This window comes from Carcharodon carcharias, chromosome 7 (assembly GCF_017639515.1).
Source record: "Carcharodon carcharias isolate sCarCar2 chromosome 7, sCarCar2.pri, whole genome shotgun sequence".
NCBI lineage: Eukaryota > Metazoa > Chordata > Chondrichthyes > Lamniformes > Lamnidae > Carcharodon > Carcharodon carcharias.
This window is the reverse complement of record NC_054473.1, coordinates 166,854,300-166,873,206: the sequence shown is the minus strand read 5'-3', so window position 1 is coordinate 166,873,206 and position 18,907 is coordinate 166,854,300. Positions and strand designations below refer to the sequence as shown.

General features: G+C 40.8%; 1 protein-coding gene across 4 annotated transcripts; it reads left to right on the top strand.

The window, feature by feature from the left end:
* Positions 1-235: 235 nt before the first annotated feature.
* sdr42e1 (short chain dehydrogenase/reductase family 42E, member 1) lies at positions 236-18,385 on the top strand. 4 transcript variants are annotated; one of them, XM_041191425.1, is made up of 5 exons: positions 300-456; positions 4,054-4,173; positions 4,620-4,709; positions 14,196-14,242; positions 14,374-18,385. In XM_041191425.1, the coding sequence occupies exons 4-5, from the start codon at positions 14,238-14,240 to the stop codon at positions 15,482-15,484; spliced, it is 1,116 nt and encodes a 371-aa protein (XP_041047359.1). In that variant the 5' UTR covers positions 300-456; positions 4,054-4,173; positions 4,620-4,709; positions 14,196-14,237; the 3' UTR covers positions 15,485-18,385. The 4 variants fall into 4 exon arrangements, with proteins under 4 accessions (XP_041047357.1, XP_041047359.1, XP_041047356.1 ...); XM_041191423.1 differs by lacking the exon at positions 14,196-14,242 and having other exon boundaries at positions 236-380; XM_041191422.1 differs by lacking the exon at positions 14,196-14,242.
* Positions 18,386-18,907: the final 522 nt, after the last annotated feature.

Here is an 18,907-nt window from a genome sequence, read left to right as displayed (position 1 = left end):
TCCAACCGCAGCACACGCACGCACGCGCGCAAACGGCTGAGCCACCGCCATCTTTCATCAAGGCGGGGATTTTTGGCGCCGACTGTCGCCATCTTTGACCAGGGCAAGTTTATATTTCACCTTTTTTTTTTACTTAGTTCTGTTGAAGGGTCATTCGGACTCGAAACGTTAACTCTGTATTCCTCTCCGTAGATGCTGCCAGACCTTGCTGAGCTTTTTCTTCCCCAGGTATTTTTGTTTTTGATCAGGGGCAGCGTTGGACTGGCTACCGGCGGTCGCCATCTTTGATCATGGCTTGCGCGGATATCAGCGATTTAGCTGCTGACGGGCTAGGCCGAACTAGTTCGTTGTCTTTGATTTTTCGGAACGTGTTTACAAACGTGAGTGTTCAGCAACGGTCTGGGCTGTTCACTGTCCAGTTTTGGTGAAGAATTCATGCGTCCGATGATTGACATGGTAACCGGGGCGGGTGGGGAGCGACGGGGACTTTCCCCTCATTAAGTCGGTTGTTTGCAGTTTGAGGGGAATCTTCCCTCTTTATCATCTGAACGAGCAGGAAGGGACCGACCTTAATGGCTGGAGCCTCGATGGACGTTCCCCTGAACCTCTTGTTAAACCCTTTGCACAGTGCACGGGAAAGCAATCCTCCCTTAGTCGGAATGCTGTTGGTCTCCCCCCGCCCCCTGTTAACACAGTGGGTTTAGGGTTATTGGTGAAGTTGCAAACCGGGTGGACATGTTCCTATTGTGCCACACCTTTTATGAGGTGTGGCCATGTCTCCAGTGTATAGCCGTATAAGTGATATGCAGTTCCTAGAGATGTCAGCACCTCACCTCCTACCTCCCCCTCTAGCTCCTGCTGTCACCCACTGAGCCCATGCTGGCTGTACACCTTCCCACACCGGTCGGAAAGCAAATAGTCACTTTGTTGCCCATTGGGAGAATTCTATAGTGTCAGTCGAACAGCCTTTTTCTCCCCCCCCCCTCCCCGCCTTTGCCCAACATGTTTATAAACGAGTAAAGGTATTCGAAGAATTTTTTAAAAAAATACACTTTTTATTTGGTTCCACGGTTCTTCGCCTGGGGTGCTTGTGGCATTGTCCTGGAGATTAATTACTGGGCTCCCAGGGCAATTCTAGAGGGTTGCAAACCCTAGGCTGGGGTTAGCATCTTAAACTTGAGATCACTGCATGTGTCGTAACCAACACCCAAGTCCCACTCACCTGCCAACCCTGTATTTGCTGACCTACATTGTGCTCTGGTTAAGCAACGCCTTGATTTTAAATTTCTCAATCTTGTTTTCAAATTCCTCCATGGCCTCACCTCTTCCTATCTCTGTAATGTCCTCCACTCCCACAACCCTCTTAGATATCTGTCCTTATCTAGTTCTGGCCTCCTAAGCATCTCCAATTTTAATTGCTGCACAGTTGCCTAGGCCCTGAGCTCTGAAATTCCTTCCCGAAACCTTTCTTTTTTCTAGAGGGTACCCCATAAACCTACTTCTTTGATCAAGTTTTTGGTTATCTGCCTTACTATCTCTATGTAGCTCAGTTCAGTGTCAAATTTTTCTTGGGATGTTTTCTACGTTAATGGTGCTATATCAATACAAGTTGTTAGAACTGTCATTGGCAACATGTTGCTAGATGCATCTTTTAATTTATCAGTTATAATGTACAAATCAGTTATAGAAGTATATGACTGTTTACAGTGTGAAGGAAAAGGAAATTTCCAGTTACACACAATAGAAAATGTCAATTTGCAATGGAAGCAAAGCTTTGTATACAAATCCTTGTATGGTGTTCAGAAAAATAGAGGGAAAAATAAATATTTTGGCTGAAGGAAAGCTAGCTTCAATGGAAGACATATGTATATGTATAGTGAAAGAAAAGGACTCTGATGGTTGTGTATTTTCATGATATACTAAAGTCATACATGTTTTTCACTCTTCCTTGGGCATCTCAATTCTTTGACACTGCTGCACAGTTCTTTCATTTGACAAACCTTCACCAGCTCCAGAAGACTGATGGAATCACAACTTCAGTTGCTTTGTGTTCCACTAGCAAAGCTAATTATCAGGGAGACAATAGGACAATTTGTATACAAATTAGAAACTAAACAGTTTAGAATGTAGAATGTGAGAGTGCAGTAATGGGGAAAGCAAATATCCTATCCGCAGAGTAGAAATGAACTGCTTCTGCAAATTTTATATGGAAAATGGGGGAACAAAGATTGACAATTGTCCTTATTATGTATGGGGAGTGGACCTAATTTATGCACAGAATAGAATTTGGCTGTTTCAGTATGAAGCCATAACCACTTCAAGGGGTCACATACAATGAACTGCAAAAATGCATATGTCTCAGATCCAGGACTTATTGTTTTATGAATGTTTATTGATCAATGTTAATGTGTTTTAGTGCTGTATTTCACATGACCCTTCGGGCACTGGTGAGATTTTGCAAAACTGTGTGAATATAAGTCTTTGAAAAAGCCAGAAACAAAGACCTGTAACCAATGAAGAAACCCCTGTTTATAAAAAAAAGCTTCAGATCCCTCAAAAGGTAATCAGCCAAACTTCAGCAAGCCACACAACCTGTTCATTAATACCTCAAACCTTACCTTTTTGTCATAATCTTGTCGTTTTTTTTCAAACGTGCATCACGTGATCATCTCCAATGACTTCAAGGAGTCAGCCATCACCTGTAACTTAAGAATGCTACTCCATAGACCAGTCAGCTCTGAGCAAATAAAACTTAATGCCCAACTAACATGGATTTAGGTACTATATGGTTTGGCCTTTCTAAAAGTTTTTGATTACGTTTTGTATGAAGCATTTGTAATTAAACATCAAGTGACAAATGCAGAATAGAAGATGGTAACAAGTTCGGAAATGGATGGCGATTAATTGGGGTCCTTTCTTCTTCTTCTTGAGTTCTCTGGCTGAAGGCAGGTCTGACCCACAGCATCAGGACCTCCATCATGGGTAGTGCAAGTATATCAAAGAATACTTAACTTTAGCAAATTATATAAAATATTAAAAAAATAAACCCAGAATATTAGTTTAAATTAAGCCAGTAAACTAGGAGCAGAGGACATAGATTTAAAATAAGTGGGAAGTATGATTAAAACCAATAGTAGGAAAAGCTTTTTTGCTCAGAGTGCTATAAGTTAGGAATAATCTGCCAGGCAGTGTGATATAATCAGAAATGTTAGGGACTTTCAGAATGCTGGTGGATGCTGTAATGGAAGAGTTAAGGTATTAGAGGGATGAACTTCAGTGGACTGAATTGTATTTTCTGGCACTTGATATTTCTTGTGTTGATATGAGACTAGGCGTTTTCTTATTTTAGAGCAGACTGATGTGCCGAAGAGCCCTCATCTATTTTCAGTGTAATGGTGCGTGTAACTAGATTTATTGTGCTGCACATTCAATGCTATAATAGGATCACCTTGCAACTGAGTGGATATAGAAGAGGACTGGTGCATTACTGCAGTGGAAATTTGCCAATATGTTGTGATTTACTTGGAAAGTACAGGAAGATATGAATTTTAAAGAAAGACAGAGGCCCTGCGGGAATTATAGTTATTGATTTTGAGATTTTTTTCGAGCTGAATGGATTGGACATAAAGTTGGTGTGCAACAAAATGTCTTTGCCATCTGCCTGAGATGCTAAAACAAGCCTTTAAGTAATATACTTTTTGATCAATGATTTGGCTGTTGTGACCAGTTGATTCTTTCTTGTTGAATTTTGATTGGCCATTTAAAGGAAAATAATGTTAGGTTATGGAGGTAAGTACTTCAATTGGTAGGAATGTATGAGAAGGCTTAATTATAAATGAGATATTGATCCATGATGGGCTGAATGGCCTATTTCTGCACCTTCGCTTTTCTGTAGTTCTTTGGATACAGTTTGGGTTACTGTGCGCATACTGAATATGACAAATTGCAGGCATTTAAAAATATTTCTTGCATACAGTTTCAGTAATGGTCTTGATCCCAGCCACTAATACAGATATATATGAGAATATAATTGTAATTGTTGTTTTTCTTCAGAATTACTACACATGATCTCCACCTTCCAAGTTTATTCTGTTGTGGACAAATCTCTAATGACTTTGCTTACCGTTAGTCAAAGGACGCTTTTGAAGTTTGATAATTGAAGTGTGACTGGAAGTAAGTGGTTACAGGAAATGTGCACTATACACAATATTTTTAAGGTCTTGTAAGAGGCTGCTTACTGTTTCTACATTTTTAGAACTTTATGCACCCAAATTTAAAAAAACAAAGTATGATTTTCAAAAGCAGTTTTAAACAAATTTCTTGTTTTCTGAATCTCAATCTTTGCTTCTAGATCTTAAGGAATTCTTTTTACTGCCCCCGTTATTAAAAACAGTGGCAAATCAGTTGGAGCTTTAGTTTGCACGTTCCTTTTATTTCAAAATAATAGATGGATTATCAGTTTTATCTTGTATACTTCCATAACTAAATTTTTAATTAGCTGGTATGGACCTAACAGGCACCTTTTGAATAAATTACATCATTCATTTGTATTGCTGTATTTTTAGTTATTGTGAATTTGCTTTATCTTCAGTGCAGTAATCTTTACATTTTATTTTCAGCAACCTACCATACTTTTAGCCTAAAGAAATGGAAACCTCAGCAACAGAAACTATCCTGATCACTGGCGGGGGAGGTTATTTAGGATATAGGTAAGATAAATTATTGCGTGAAATGAATTAAACAGTAAATGCACACAGGACTAACGTCTCAAAATTCTATTTGAGCAGTTAATAGGTACATTTTTCAGTGGTATTTCTCTTTGGAGAATTGCCTCTTAAATTGAGGCAATTAACCCAATTCAAAATTGTAGATGTATGCCACTTTGCTTCTTAAGTTTCTGTTCCATTGGAATCTATTAATGGTAATGAAATAAAACTGGACAATCTGAAGTAAATTCATCCCATTAACAAAGGTAGAGTAGAAAAGTAACATGAAATAGATTGTGATTCACTATTAGACTGCATTCTGATCATTTATGTCTTTCATGTAAGATAAACCAGTTTGCTGGTACATAATTATAATGAGGGGAGGCGGTAGCATAGTGGTATTGTCATTGGACTGGTATTCCAGATACCCAGAGTAATGCTCTGGGGACCCGAATTCAAATCCCACCATGGCAGATGGTGAAATTTGAATTCAATAAAAATAATGACCATGAAACCATTGTCGATTGTTATAAAAACCCATCTGGTTCACTAATGTCCCTTTAGGGAAGGAAATCTGTTGTCCTTACCTTGCCTGGCCTACATGTAACTCCAGACCCACAGCAATGTGGCTGACTTTTAACTGCCTTCTGAATGAGGGCAGTTAGGTATGGGCAATAAGTGATGGCCTAGCCAGTGATGCTCACATCCCATGAATGAATTTAAAAAAAATTATCAGCCTGCCTTCTGGATAATGGGAGAAACAAACCTGCTGGCACTTGCAACAACACAGAATCCAGTTCACACATATGTTTGTTAATGCCCTGCATTATCGTACCATGTAACTAGATATTGGATTAGAAAGGTATTCTTCAGTTTGTAATGGATACAAAATTTGCTTACAGGAGTGACTGGTAACATTGAATCATTGAAATATTGAACAGACCTATAAACTGCTTAACATAATGATAACATAAATGTCAGTGTGATGATGTGGAGATGTGAAAAGAAGAAAGGAATGTACAAATAGTGACATGAAAAGACACAGCAGAGATTCAAAAGCTCATCCAGCTAATGTACCTTGATTCTATCTATTCTTGCCACTTTCTGTCTTTTGCAACCTTGCTAAACTGTCTGGTTGCCTTCAATGTATTTAAGATTATATGTTCAAAGGAGTCATAATCATTGTTCCCTCTGAACTGCGTGGGTGCACACCCATGCAGCAGTTGGGAATGTTCTGTGCAGGGAGCTAATTGATTGCGCACAAGCAACGGTCCTTTAAGATGCACGCACGTGTGGCAGTCCAACAAACAGACCATGCATAGCACAGGGACATTTGATGAAATATTGGTTGTAATCTATTTCTCTTTATGCATGCTAGCTGACCTATTTATTTCCAGCATTTTCTATCAATGAAACTATATTTTTATTGCAAAACTCAATTCGGTATTTTGCTGTGATGCATTCTTCTTGCTGCAGTTAATCTTCGTCAAGACCTGTTCTAGACTCGTATTCATAATTGGTTGAGTTTTGCAAGTGTATAGTTGCTTTATAGCAGCCATTTAGTGATAATTTCTTTTGATATCTCAATGCTCCCCTACACTTAAAATGGAAACCTGGTAATGATCATGCAGTCAGAAAAAGACAACTGTTATTTATAATTAAAAGAAAATAGTAGCAGGTACAACCACCTTACTCAATTCATCAATATCAATAAAGTAATGTCAGGAGATGTACTGAGATAAAAGCAAAATACTGCAGATGCTGGATTTCTGAAACAAAAACAGAAAATGTTGGAAAATCTCAGCAGGTCTAACAGCATCTGTGGAGAGAAAAACAGAGTTAACATTTCGAGTCGGTATGGCTCTTCGTATAGCTCTGAAGAGTCATACGGACTCGAAATGTTAACTCTTGTTTTTCTCTCCACAGATGCTGTTTGACCTGCTGAGTTTTTCCAGCCGTTTCTGTTTTGGTTCTGGATATGTACTGTTCATCTGCTCATAGTTATTTATGTTATTGCCTCAAATTAGTTAAATTTGGTCAGAATGGCTTTTGTACTTTGTTGAAGGTGGCTGAATTAGAATGCTAAAATCCTGGAAATACTCTGCAGGTCAGGCAGCATTTGTGGAAAAGAGATGTAGAATTAACTTTTCAAATCCTTTCATTAGAGCTAAAATTTTGAATAGAATGCTGTTTGCCTTTTCTCCTAATGTTGGGAAATGCCTTCCCTGTACCTTGGCAACTCCTGTTCCAAGAAATTCCAAGAATGGTGTAACAATCTTGATAAAAATTTGGTGGCGAGATCGTTGAACAATAAATCAAGTGTTCAGCAATAATAAAGACCAGATGGAAATGATTAAACAAGGAGAAGAGCTGTTTCTGTTGTGTTGGTGAGGACACGTGCACATGTTGTAGATACAAACGCTTCTGTGTATTTCATTACTTAAATTCACTGATTTCAGCCAAACATCCTACAAATTATCTTGGCAAAATTCACATCACTATTTGACTTGCCTTCTTGTCGGTGATTTGGAGATGTACAGTCAAACACAGCAATAGTATCAGTGGGGGAAAATATTGCATTGTACAGTTTGTAAGCAGTCTCCTGGTGTACTTCTAATGGTAGCACACAGGTCAGAAATAATGGATGTCCCATCTGTTTTGTATTTATTAACTTGAGTTTTTTCTCACCATCTGGGATGGTGATATAGTTCCAAGTCAGTATGATGTACAACTTGCAGGGGAACATGCAGGTGGTGATGTTCCCGTGCATCTTCTGCCCTTGTCCTTCTAAGTGGGTTTGGAAGGTGCTGTTAAAGGGGTCTTGGTGAGTTGCTGTAATGCATCATGTAGATGGTACTGGTGCCACTGTGCGTCGGCGGTGGAGAGAGTGGGTGTTGAAGGTGTTGGATGGGGTGCCAATCAAATGGGCTGTTTTGCCCTGGATTGTGACAAGCTTCTTAAATTTTGATGGAGCTGCATTCATCCAGGCAAGTGGAGATTATTCCATCACACTCCTGACTTGTGCCTTGTAGATGTTGGACAGGCTTTGGGAATCGGGAGATGAGTTATTTGCCTCAGAATTTTCAGTTTCTGGTCAATGGTAACCCCCCAGGATGTTGGTAGTGGGGGATTCAGCGATGGTAGTGCCATTGAATGTCTTGGGGAGATGGTTGGATTCTCACTTGTTGGAGATGGTCGTGGCCTGGCACTTATGTAGCACGAATGGTACTTGCCACTTATCAGCCCAAACCTGAATGTTGTCCAGGTCTTTTTGCATATGGAGACGGTTAGCTTCAGTATCTGGGAATTAAAGAATGGTGCTGAACATTGTGCAATTATCAGTGAACATCCCCATTTCTGACCTTATAACGGGAGGAAGGTCATTGATGAAGTATTTGAAGATGGTTGGGCCTAGGACACTACCCTGAGGAACTTCTGCAGTGAGGTCTCTGCTCTGAGATATTGACCTTCAACAGCCCCAACCATCTTCCTTTGTGCTAGGTATGACTCCAACCAATGGAGATTTTTTCCTGATTCTCATTGACTCCAGTTTTGATAGGGCTTCTTGATGCCGTATTCAGTCAAATGCTGCCTTGATGCTAAGGGCAGTCACTCTCACCTCATCTTGGGAGTTCAGCTCTTTTTTCCATGTTTGGACTAAGGATGAAATGAGGTCATGAACTGAGTGGCCCTGCGGAACCCAAACTGAGCGTCAGTGAGCCGGTTGTTTCTGAGTAAGTGCCATTTGATAGCACTGTCGACAACCCCTACCATCACTTTGTTAATGATCGAGTGTAGACTGAAGGGGCGGTAATGGTCCAGGTTGGATTTGTCTTGCTTTTTGTGTACAGGACATACCTGGGATATTTTCCACATTGCAGGGTAGATGCCATTTTATAGCTGTACTGGAACAGCTTGGGTAAGGGCACAGCTAGCTCTGGAGCATAAGTCTTCAGTACTATTGCTGGAATGTTGTCAGGGCCCATAGCCTTTGCGGTATCCAGTCCCTTCAGCCGTTTCTTGATATCATGTGGAGTGAATCGTATTGGCTGAAGACTGACATCTGTGATGTTGGGGACCTCAGGAGGAGGCCGAGGTGGATAATCCACTCTTCACTTCTGGCTGAAGATTGTTACAAATGCTTCAGCCTTGTCTTTTTCACTGATGTCCTGGGCTGCCCCATCATTTGAGCATGGGGATATATGTAGATCCGCCTCCTCCCGTGAGTTGTTTGATTGTCCACCATCACTCACCACTGGATATGGCAGGACCGCAGAGCTTAGACCTGATCCGTTGGTTGTGGAATCACTTTGCTCTTTCTGCTGCATGCTACTTTTGCTGTTTGGCACGCAAGTAGTCTTGTGTTTTAGCTTTACTAGGTTGACACCTCACTTTTAGGTGTGCCTGGTGCTGCCCCTGACATGCCCTCCTGCACTCTTCATTGAATCAGGGTTGATCCCTTGGTTTGATGATAATACTAGAGTGGGGGCTATGAGATTACAGATTGTGGTTGAGTACAATTCTGCTGCTGCTGATGGCCTACAGTGCCTCATGGATGTCCAGTTTTGAGTTGCTTGATCTGTTTGAATTCTATCCCATTTATCACGATACTAGTAAAACATAACACGATGGAGGGTATCCTCAATGTGAAGACGGGACTTTGTCTCCATGAGGACTGCAGTAGTCACTCCGACTGATACTGTCATGAACATGATCTGCGGCAGGTATATTGATGAGGACGAGGTCAAGTAGGTTTCTCCCTCTTGTTAGTTCCCTCACCATGTGCTGCAGACCCAATCTAATAGCTATGTCCTTTAGGACTCGGCCAGCTTGGTCAGTGGTGGTGCTGTGCAGGTGAAAGTTCTTTCTTGCCCATCCCTTATTGCCATTAATGCATTAAGAGCCAATCACACACTCTGGAACTGGATTCACATGATGGCCCTGAAAGACATCAGTGAACCAGTTGGATATTTATTATAAGGCAGCAGCTATTATGGTCATTTTCTGAATCCAGCACACAACTTATTAGATTTATTGCATTATGAATGCATGACTTTTGGATTACTAGTCCAGTACCATAACTACTAGGTTGTAGTTATGGGGCTGTTACAATTGTAACGTTACTACTTTTGCCCAGCAAAATACAGAAAAGTCCAGACAAAGTGTCTATGCTTACTTAAATGTAGATTTGGTGCAAATAATTGAGCACGAAAAGATATTTTTTGTATTACATTGAGTTGACAGCACAGTAATGGGCTTTTTATCCCATCTAAGACCATAAGACATAGGAGCAGAAATTAGGCCATTCGGCCCATCGAATCTGCTCCGCCATTCAATCATGGCTGATAAGTTTCTCAACCCCATTCTCCTGCCTTCTCCCCGTAACCTTTGATCCCATACCAATCAAGAACCTATCTATCTCGGTCTTAAATACACTCAATGACCTGGCCTCCACAGCTTTCTGTGGCAATGAATTCCATAGATTCACCATTCTCTGGCTAAAGAAGTTTCTCCTCATCTCTGTTCTAAAAGGTCTTCCCTTTACTCTAAGGCTGTGCCTTCGGGTCCTAGTCTCTCCTACTAATGGAAACATCTTCCCCACATCCACTCTATCCAGGTTTTTCAGTATTCTGTAAGTTTCAAGCAGATTCCCCCTCATCCTTCGAAATTCCATCGAGTATAGACCCAGAGTCCTCAAACGTTCCTCATATGTTAAACCTTTCATTCCTGGGATCGTTCTCGTGAACCTCCTCTGGACTGTCTCCAGGGCCAGCACATCCTTCCTGAGATACAGGGCCCAAAATTGCTCACAATATTCTAAATGTGGTCTGACCAGAGCCTTATAAAGCCTCAGCAGCACATCCCTGCTTTTATATTCTAGTCCTCTCGAAATAAATGCCAACATTGCATTTGCCTTCCTAACTACCGCGTCAACCTGCAAGTGAACCTTAAGAGAATCCTGGACTAGGACTCCCAAGTCCCTTTGCACTCCAAATTTCTGAATTCTCTGCCTATTTAGAAAATATTCTATGCCTCTATTCTTCCTACCAAAGTGCATGACCTCACACTTCCCCATGTTGTATTCCATCTGCCACTTCTTTGCCCATTCTCCTAACCTGTCCAAATCCTTCTGCAGCCTCCCAGCCTCCTCAATACTACCTGTCCCTCCACTTATCTTTGTATCATCTGTAAACTTAGCCAGAATGCCCTCAGTTCCTTCATCTAGATCATTAATGTATAAAGTGAAAAGTTGTGGTCCCAATACTGACCCCTGCGGAACTCCACTAGTCACTGGCCACCATCCTGAAAAGGACCCCCTTTTCCCCACTCTCTGCCTCCTGCCAGACAGCCAATCTTCTATCCATGCTAGTACCTTGCCTCTAACACCATGGGCTCTTATCTTACTGAGCAGCCTCCTTTGCGGCACTTTGTCAAAGGCCTTCTGGAAGTCCAAGTAGATAACATCCATTGGCTCTCCTTTGTCTAATCTACTTGTTACCTCCTCAAAGAATTCTAACAGATTTGTCAGGCATGAGCACCCCTTGATGAAACCATGCTGACTTTGCCCTATTTTACAATGCACTTCCAAGTATTCTGAAATCTCATCCTTAATAATGGACTCTAAAATCTTACCAACGACTGAGGTCAGGCTAATCGGCCTGTAATTTCCCGTCTTTTGCCTCACTCCCTTCTCAAACAGGGGGTTACGTTAGCAATCTTCCAGTCCTCTGGGACCCTCCCTGACTCCAGTGATTCCTGAAAGATCACCACCAACACCTCCACTATCTCTTCAGCTATCTGCTCCATGCCAGTGTTCATGCTGCACACCAGCCTCCTTTCATCACCCTTCATCTAACCCAATCATCGTATTTTATAACTTTCTCCCTCACGTGATTATCTAGTGCATTGTTTTGGTGGCATTGGGGAGATTGAGAGCTCCCTGTGCACTTCAGTAAAGTGAACCTACAAAAATATAGTTGTAACATCATAAAATTACCTGGTGAGATGTGAATGTACAAACAATGGCAGACAGGTGAAGAACCGCTGGTCTATCCAGCGTATCCCACACAATTGTAATATTCTGTGTATCACAATGTATACACTTCTCCACTCCACCCAGAATCATGTGATCTCCAGGGAGAGGTGTAAGACAGTATTTTTTAAAAGTCAGGCAAGTTTGAAAAGAATAAAATCTTGGAAATTCCTGTCCACTACCACTACCCCCCCCCCCCCCCCCAAAAAGGTGATCAAAACCAGTCCAGCAGATCACTCTGGCCTTGGTAATTCTTCCCAGCCTAAAATAGGCTCAGTTCTCACTTGAAGAGTTTCAGCCAATCAGAGTCTACTCTGGCTGGAGAGTCTAAAACTAGTGTCGGGATAAGAGTTGACTAGTTAGGACTGAGATGAGAAGAAATTCCTTCACTCAGAGGGTTGTGAGTCTGTGGCATTCTCTACCTCAGAAGGTTGAGGGTGTTCAGTCGTTGGGTATATTCAAAATAGAGTGATAGATTTTTGGAGTCCATGGGAATCAAAGCTTGTGGGGATAGGATGGGAAAGTGGATATGAAGTTGAAGATCTTATTAAATGCAAGCTTGATGGGCTATATGGCCACTTTTTGCTCCTATTTCTTAAATTATGTTCAACTGATTTGAGCTGGTCCAAGTCGAGTAGAATGCCTGAGGTGGTGGCCCCGGCTAAGGGTGGTGCATCCCGCAAGACATCAAAGCAGTCACTGACTAAAGTCACCAAGAAGCTGCCCAAGAAGCAGAGGAAATCTCGCAACCAGGGCTATTCCACTTACACGTACAGGGGGCTGATCCAGGTCCACTCTTCCACCGAGATCTCATCCAAGGCCATGAGCGTTATGAATTCCTTCTTTGTTGACACTTTCAAGCGCGTCACCTCCGAGGCCTTGCACCTCATTCACTACAACAAGCTCCACACCATCTTGGTCAGAGGGTTCCAGAGTGCCGTCCACCTCATGCTGTCAGGGAAACTGACCAAACACGTCATCTCTGAAGGCACCAAAGTGGTCACCAAATACACCAACTCTGTTTAGGTCGATCATTCTGAAGATTATATGACCCATGATTGATTGATACTTCACTTGTTTTCTTTGTATCCACAACCTGGTGTATCCAGATGTCCATAATGCCCTCTAGCCAGTTTGGGCTCATTCTTTGTTGCTATGGCGATCTATCCTGTTCTATGTGGTATTTTACCATGTGTCAATAATGTAACCAAGTTGGCAGCTGTTCAAACAAACTTTTAAGTGTCCTTTTCCTTCCAACATGTTGCAGCCCATTTAGTAGGAGGCTTTCATTCCTCAATGTATTTTCATGACAAAGCTCTTCTAAAGAGTCAGCCCAGACACAATGGGCTGAATGGCCTCTTTATTTGCTCTATTGTTCTATGGTTGACTCTTCTGATTATGTAACAATTCTTGTTTGTTGGAGTTTGATTCATACTTTATTTCTGTCCCTATGGAAGTTATTTGTATCTATATAGCACTTTTACATCTCAGGACATCATGAAGCACTTCACATTCTATTATTTATTTTGAAGTAACCCCTTGTTATGGTGGCAAACAGGACAGCCAATTTACATATAGTGATAGCTCTCAAAAAGTAAATGAGAAATATGGCACCAGTTAATCTGCATTACTTGAGGATGAATGTTGGCCAGGACAGGACACTGGAAAAGCTCTCCTATCCCCTGAGCAGTGTCATGGGATCTTTTGCATCCATCTGAATCATTTGCTTCATTCAAAAGATGTAGCACTTGCTCAGCTTTGCACTGAAACATCAGCTTCAATTATGTGTTCATGGGCAGAATTTTGCCGTGGGCGAGCAGGGGGCGGGGCCCGCTCGCCGACGTGTAAAATGACGTGGGATGATGTCAGGTGAAACCCCCAATGTCATCCCGCCCCATTCAAATTTTCAGGAAGGCAGACCCGCAGCAAAATCATCTGGGGGCCTGCCAACCTGTCAATGGCCAATTGAAGCCATTGACAGGATCAATTATACAATTAAAGGATCTGCCGTCCAACCTTAAGGTTGGCGGGCAGGCCAGGAGCCTCGGCGGCAAATAGATAAAACATGAAACCTCATCCACCGGCGGGATGAGGTTTCATGTAGGGTTTTTAAGTTTAATAAACTTATTATGTAAATTATGAACATGTCCCATCTCATGTGACATTGTCACATGAGGGGGGCATGTTAGGGAACTTTTTTTTTCTATTTTTCATATTTTTCAAAGTGTCAGTGATCTCGCTGAGGCAGCACTTAATTGGCCCGCCCACTTAAAATGGCGGCGGGGCCCACTTCTCCGGCGGGGATTGGCTTCCCGACCGCCGGAGATTGGGTGGGGCCCGCCCGCCTGACAGGCAGAAAATTCTGCCCCATGTGTTGAAGTGGGGTCTGAAACAACAATCTTCTGACACGGGTGACAGTGCTATCAAAAGAATCAAGTTGACTTTTGTGATTATAGGAATTCATAAAAAACGTGAATGTTGCTGAAGTATGCTCCGGCATGAGGTAAGTTTTTTTTTATCTGTTTTTAACCCTGATTTACACTTCACAGATAATATTGCCTGTGCATGTACAGTAACCTGAACTGTTTTAGGAAAATAGTTGTGTGTTGCCTATTACCTTTTTTTCTGTTTCAGATTGGGTTGTGCCCTGCACAGGATGGGCAGAAAGGTGGTCCTCTTTGACATCCACAAGCCCATTCAGCAAGTGCCTGATGCAGTAGTCTTTATAAAGGGAGATATTTGCAACTACCTGGAAGTAGAGGCTGTGTTCAGGAAGGTGGATTGTGTTTTCCATTTAGCTTCATATGGCATGTCTGGAAGGGAACAATTAAATAAAAAACTAATAGAGGACATCAACCTTAAAGGAACAGAGCATGTGATCCAGGCCTGTCTGAACAATGGGATACCAAGACTGCTTTATACAAGTACATATAATGTTGTGTTTGGAGGCCAAGTAATTAAAAATGGGGATGAATCTCTCCCTTATCTTCCGCTGCATCTTCATCCAGATCACTACTCGAGGACCAAATCTTTAGCAGAGATGAAGGTGCTACAAGCAAATGGCACAAAACTAAAGAAAGGCACTGGTGTTTTACAGACCTGTGCCCTACGCCCAGCAGGCATTTATGGACCCGGTGAACAAAGACATCTTCCCAGAATAGTTAATTATATAGAGAATGGACTCTTCAAGTTTGTGTATGGGGCAGCAGACAGTCTGGTGGAATTTGTCCATGTTGACAACCTTGTTTCTGCACACATACTAGCGTCGGGATCTCTAACAGCAAGAAAATATCACATTGCTGGTGGCCAGGCTTATTTTATCTCTGATGGCAAGCCAGTAAACAACTTTGAATTTTTCAAACCATTAGTGGAAGGCCTTGGATACAAGCACCCCACAATTCGACTGCCACTCAGACTGGTCTATTTTTTTGCCTTCCTCATTGAAGTCATTCATTTTTGTGTAGGCCACATTTATAATTTTCAGCCCTTTCTGACTCGCACAGAAGTCTATAAAACAGGAGTCACTCATTACTTCAGCCTGCAGAAGGCTAGAAAAGAACTAGGGTACAACCCGCAAGAACATAGTCTGATTGAAGTCGTAGAGTGGTTTAAAAAACGTGGTCATGGGCGAAAGGTAACCAGGTACAACATTAAACGCCTTATATGGGATGTGATTTTTTTAATATTGTTGTCCGCTGTTATCATGTCTTGGCTTCCAGTTGTTTCAGCATCGTATCCCATGTAGTTCAAGTTTCACTAGACATTCCTCACAGCTTGGACCTGAAATTGGAATGGTTTGAAAATAAAGTCTGCAACATGATCTCAGTACTTTACCACATTTAAAGATTGCCAGACTGCACAACACCTGACAAACCACGGTACATATGTCATGAGGACTCGAAACGTCAACTCTTTTCTTCTCCGCCGATGCTGCCAGACCTGCTGAGTTTTTCCAGGTAATTCTGTTTTTGTTTTACATATGTCTGGTTTAGTTTGCAAGTTGTTTAAATGTGGCATCTTGCCAAGTCCTCTATTAGTGGTTTGTTTCTTTGTTAGGCAAGTCATTTTTAGTGTTTTTAGTTTTAAAACAATTTTTGAATAAGGGAAATCTAAGGACAATTTTTTGCCATGTAGGCATTACATTGTCTTCATTGCCATCTCTTCTTCTGGCACCCAGTCGCCTTTCGCATGCATATTGAAGGACGCCAACTCCATCTCCTTCACGAATACAAAGGCTGTTCTTCAAATCTTCAACTGTCTGTCGGACAGCAAGGTGCGCCAAAATCCTCCAATTTTAATGTTTAAATTCCCAAAAATATCAGATTAAGATTAAGGCAGGAGGGGCAATTGCTGGACAATTAAATATGCAAATTGGATTTCAGTTATTTCATTGGCACTACCAGCAGTTTTAACCTAAGTCCTGTGCTCATAAGCCATTAGGAATTGGGAAGAGGAGCCAGGGCCAGAAGAAGCATAAAAATGGAATTGATTTCTTTTCCTTTAGTTGGTGGTGGAATGCTTCAAAAATGTAATGAGGAAGAGAAGCCTTTGGATGCGAGGTAGTAGTTAGTTGTTGAGGTGAGGCATTGTTTTAGACGAGGGTGAATCTGGTGGCTTTGACAGGAAGTGGCTGAAGAATTTGAGCAATTTATAATATGTTTGAACATTGGACTGAAGGAGGATAGGTAACTAGTTAAGAGTTATGATGAGAATGTGTCAACAAAGCAGGAGGTGGATACTGTGGAGGAATTCAATCTGATGAGGGCTGGGATCAGGATAGAGGAGAAACTTTAGCATGGGACAACAGCAATCAGGGTTAGTGTTGGTCAGGAAAAGTGGAGGGACTAAAATGGGTTAAGACAGCTGAACAGATTGCCTTGATTTAGCAACAAAGGAGTTGGTTCATAGTGGGGAAGGTTGGAATTACCCTTGTCCTTCATGTCTTGAGTAATAAACTGGTTTGACGATACTGATGCAGAAGCAATATTTCATTGGATTGAATCCCATTTTTGTTCTTTTGAATTTTGACTGCTGAGTTAATGAAAAACAGATTTACATGTATAAATATGAAAATGAAGAGTTAAAAGATGAACTGTAAGAAATTAATCAAATATTTTTCTAACAGACTGCTTTACGGTACTCCAGCAGTTTTCAAAGTGATAAGGCAAGAGTTTTGGAGTTATCTGATGAAATGGGTAACAATTGGGATATTAACTTAAGTATCAAGGTTATTTGTATTCTAATTCTTTCATGGAGATATTCACACCATAAAGCACTTTACTGTCCATATTGAAATTGAGTGAAACGGTTTAAGAGATTTGAAGGCTAAATTCCAGTTAAATTAATGTTATGTTATAGGCGTCTATAATTCTCCACAACAGGGTGACATTAATTGTTGTTGACATCCTTTGATGATCTGCTTCTATCACTGCTTGTTCGTCCCTACAACCACACCCCCACTCCACCTCTCTCTCTGCCCCCCACACACACACCTTAAACCAGCTTATGTTTCAACTCTTTCTTGGACTCGAACTCAAGTTCTGTCGAAGGGTCATGAGGACTCGAAACGTCAACTCTTTTCTTCTCCGCCGATGCTGCCAGACCTGCTGAGTTTTTCCAGGTAATTCTGTTTTTGTTTTTGTTTTTGACATTAAATGGTCACTAGGTTGACATCAATATGTCACTCTTCAGCATACCTCAGTGTTTCTGATAAGTAATTACTATTTGAAGGGCAGTGTTTTTTTAATCTAAGTAGCGATTCTGCACCAGCAAATGAAGCATCAGTTAATCTTTGTTTTGGAGGAAGAATGTTGGTCAGGGCAAACCAGGAAGCTTTATACTTTTTGAATGGTGGCATGAGATCCTTAACTAAGAGCAGGAAAATAAGATCTGCAGCAGTACAGCGCTCAGCCAGAACTACGATGTCAATCCAGGATATGAGCTCAAATTCATTAAGGGGATTGAAACCAAATTTCCTACTGAGAGGTGAGAATGAGACAGAAACAAGCTGACAGATTGCAAAAAGCAAAAGATTGGTTAGCCTGTAGCGAGTAACCCTCCCTCAATCTTCCGCAGACGCTGATGCATGAATTTAAATTTATACATTATCATATACCGGTATTAATGTGATTTAAAACTGAGAGAAGTGTTCAGCCAGTTAAAGAGTGAGAGACATGCTGAAAGAAATTTAAATTTATTTAATCTAACAAAGACTATATTACCAGGCTAATAGGTATGAGATAATTCTTTTGGCTTTTTATCAAATATTGTAAATCATGTAACTATTCTGCTAAAATGTACAAATTTTTCAGATCTTATTTTAAATTCCAAGCAATTTCTAGCAACCTTTTTTTTTGTTAACTAGAAATGATGAAATTGAGACGGTGTTCATATCAATGTGCACCGAATGTGCATCAGTGAATTGAAACAAAACTAATTTGAGTGTGACCATTTAAAGACCTGCTTCTTTGGCATAATAAAATTTTATATCGTTTGTGCAGATGCAATGCTGTAATTTTTTCTACAATTTACGAAAATGTAACTACTTTTTTGTTCCACAAGTTCGTTATTCTAGTAATAGTTGTTGTAAAAATATTTGTACAGATACTTTCCTTTTATTATTAATAAATATATCCTGTGAACACAATTTGTGTGATAAAGTTAATGCTATGAATATTTTAAAGATGCGTGTTTAAGCAATAAGTTCCAGCTAACCTTAAAGTGTTCTGTACACATATATGACACTTTAATAACATGATTAATAAGTAAATGAACTTTATATCAAAATTTATGTCATTTGGGTTCTGATCAGTAGATAACTACTTTGATTGAATTCTTTGTTAGGAATAAATTGAAATATCCTTCTTTTAAATGTGCAATCTTTCTCTTTCACAACACCCCATCATATGTAATCTAAAAATCTCTTAAAAATAATCCTAACACTACAAAATAATCACCATTGAGTTGCTGAAATATAACATTTGTTGTCAATTGCAAAAATACTATTCCTACAGTTTGCATTTGGTTGTCATTGATATAGTTGTACTCAATGACAAATTATTTAATTAGTGCCTTAACATAGAAAAATACCCAAGGCGCTTTACAGAAGCACAAGGGAAAAGAATGGACACTGAACCAACGGAGGCGAGAGGTGAGTTGGCTGTTTGGC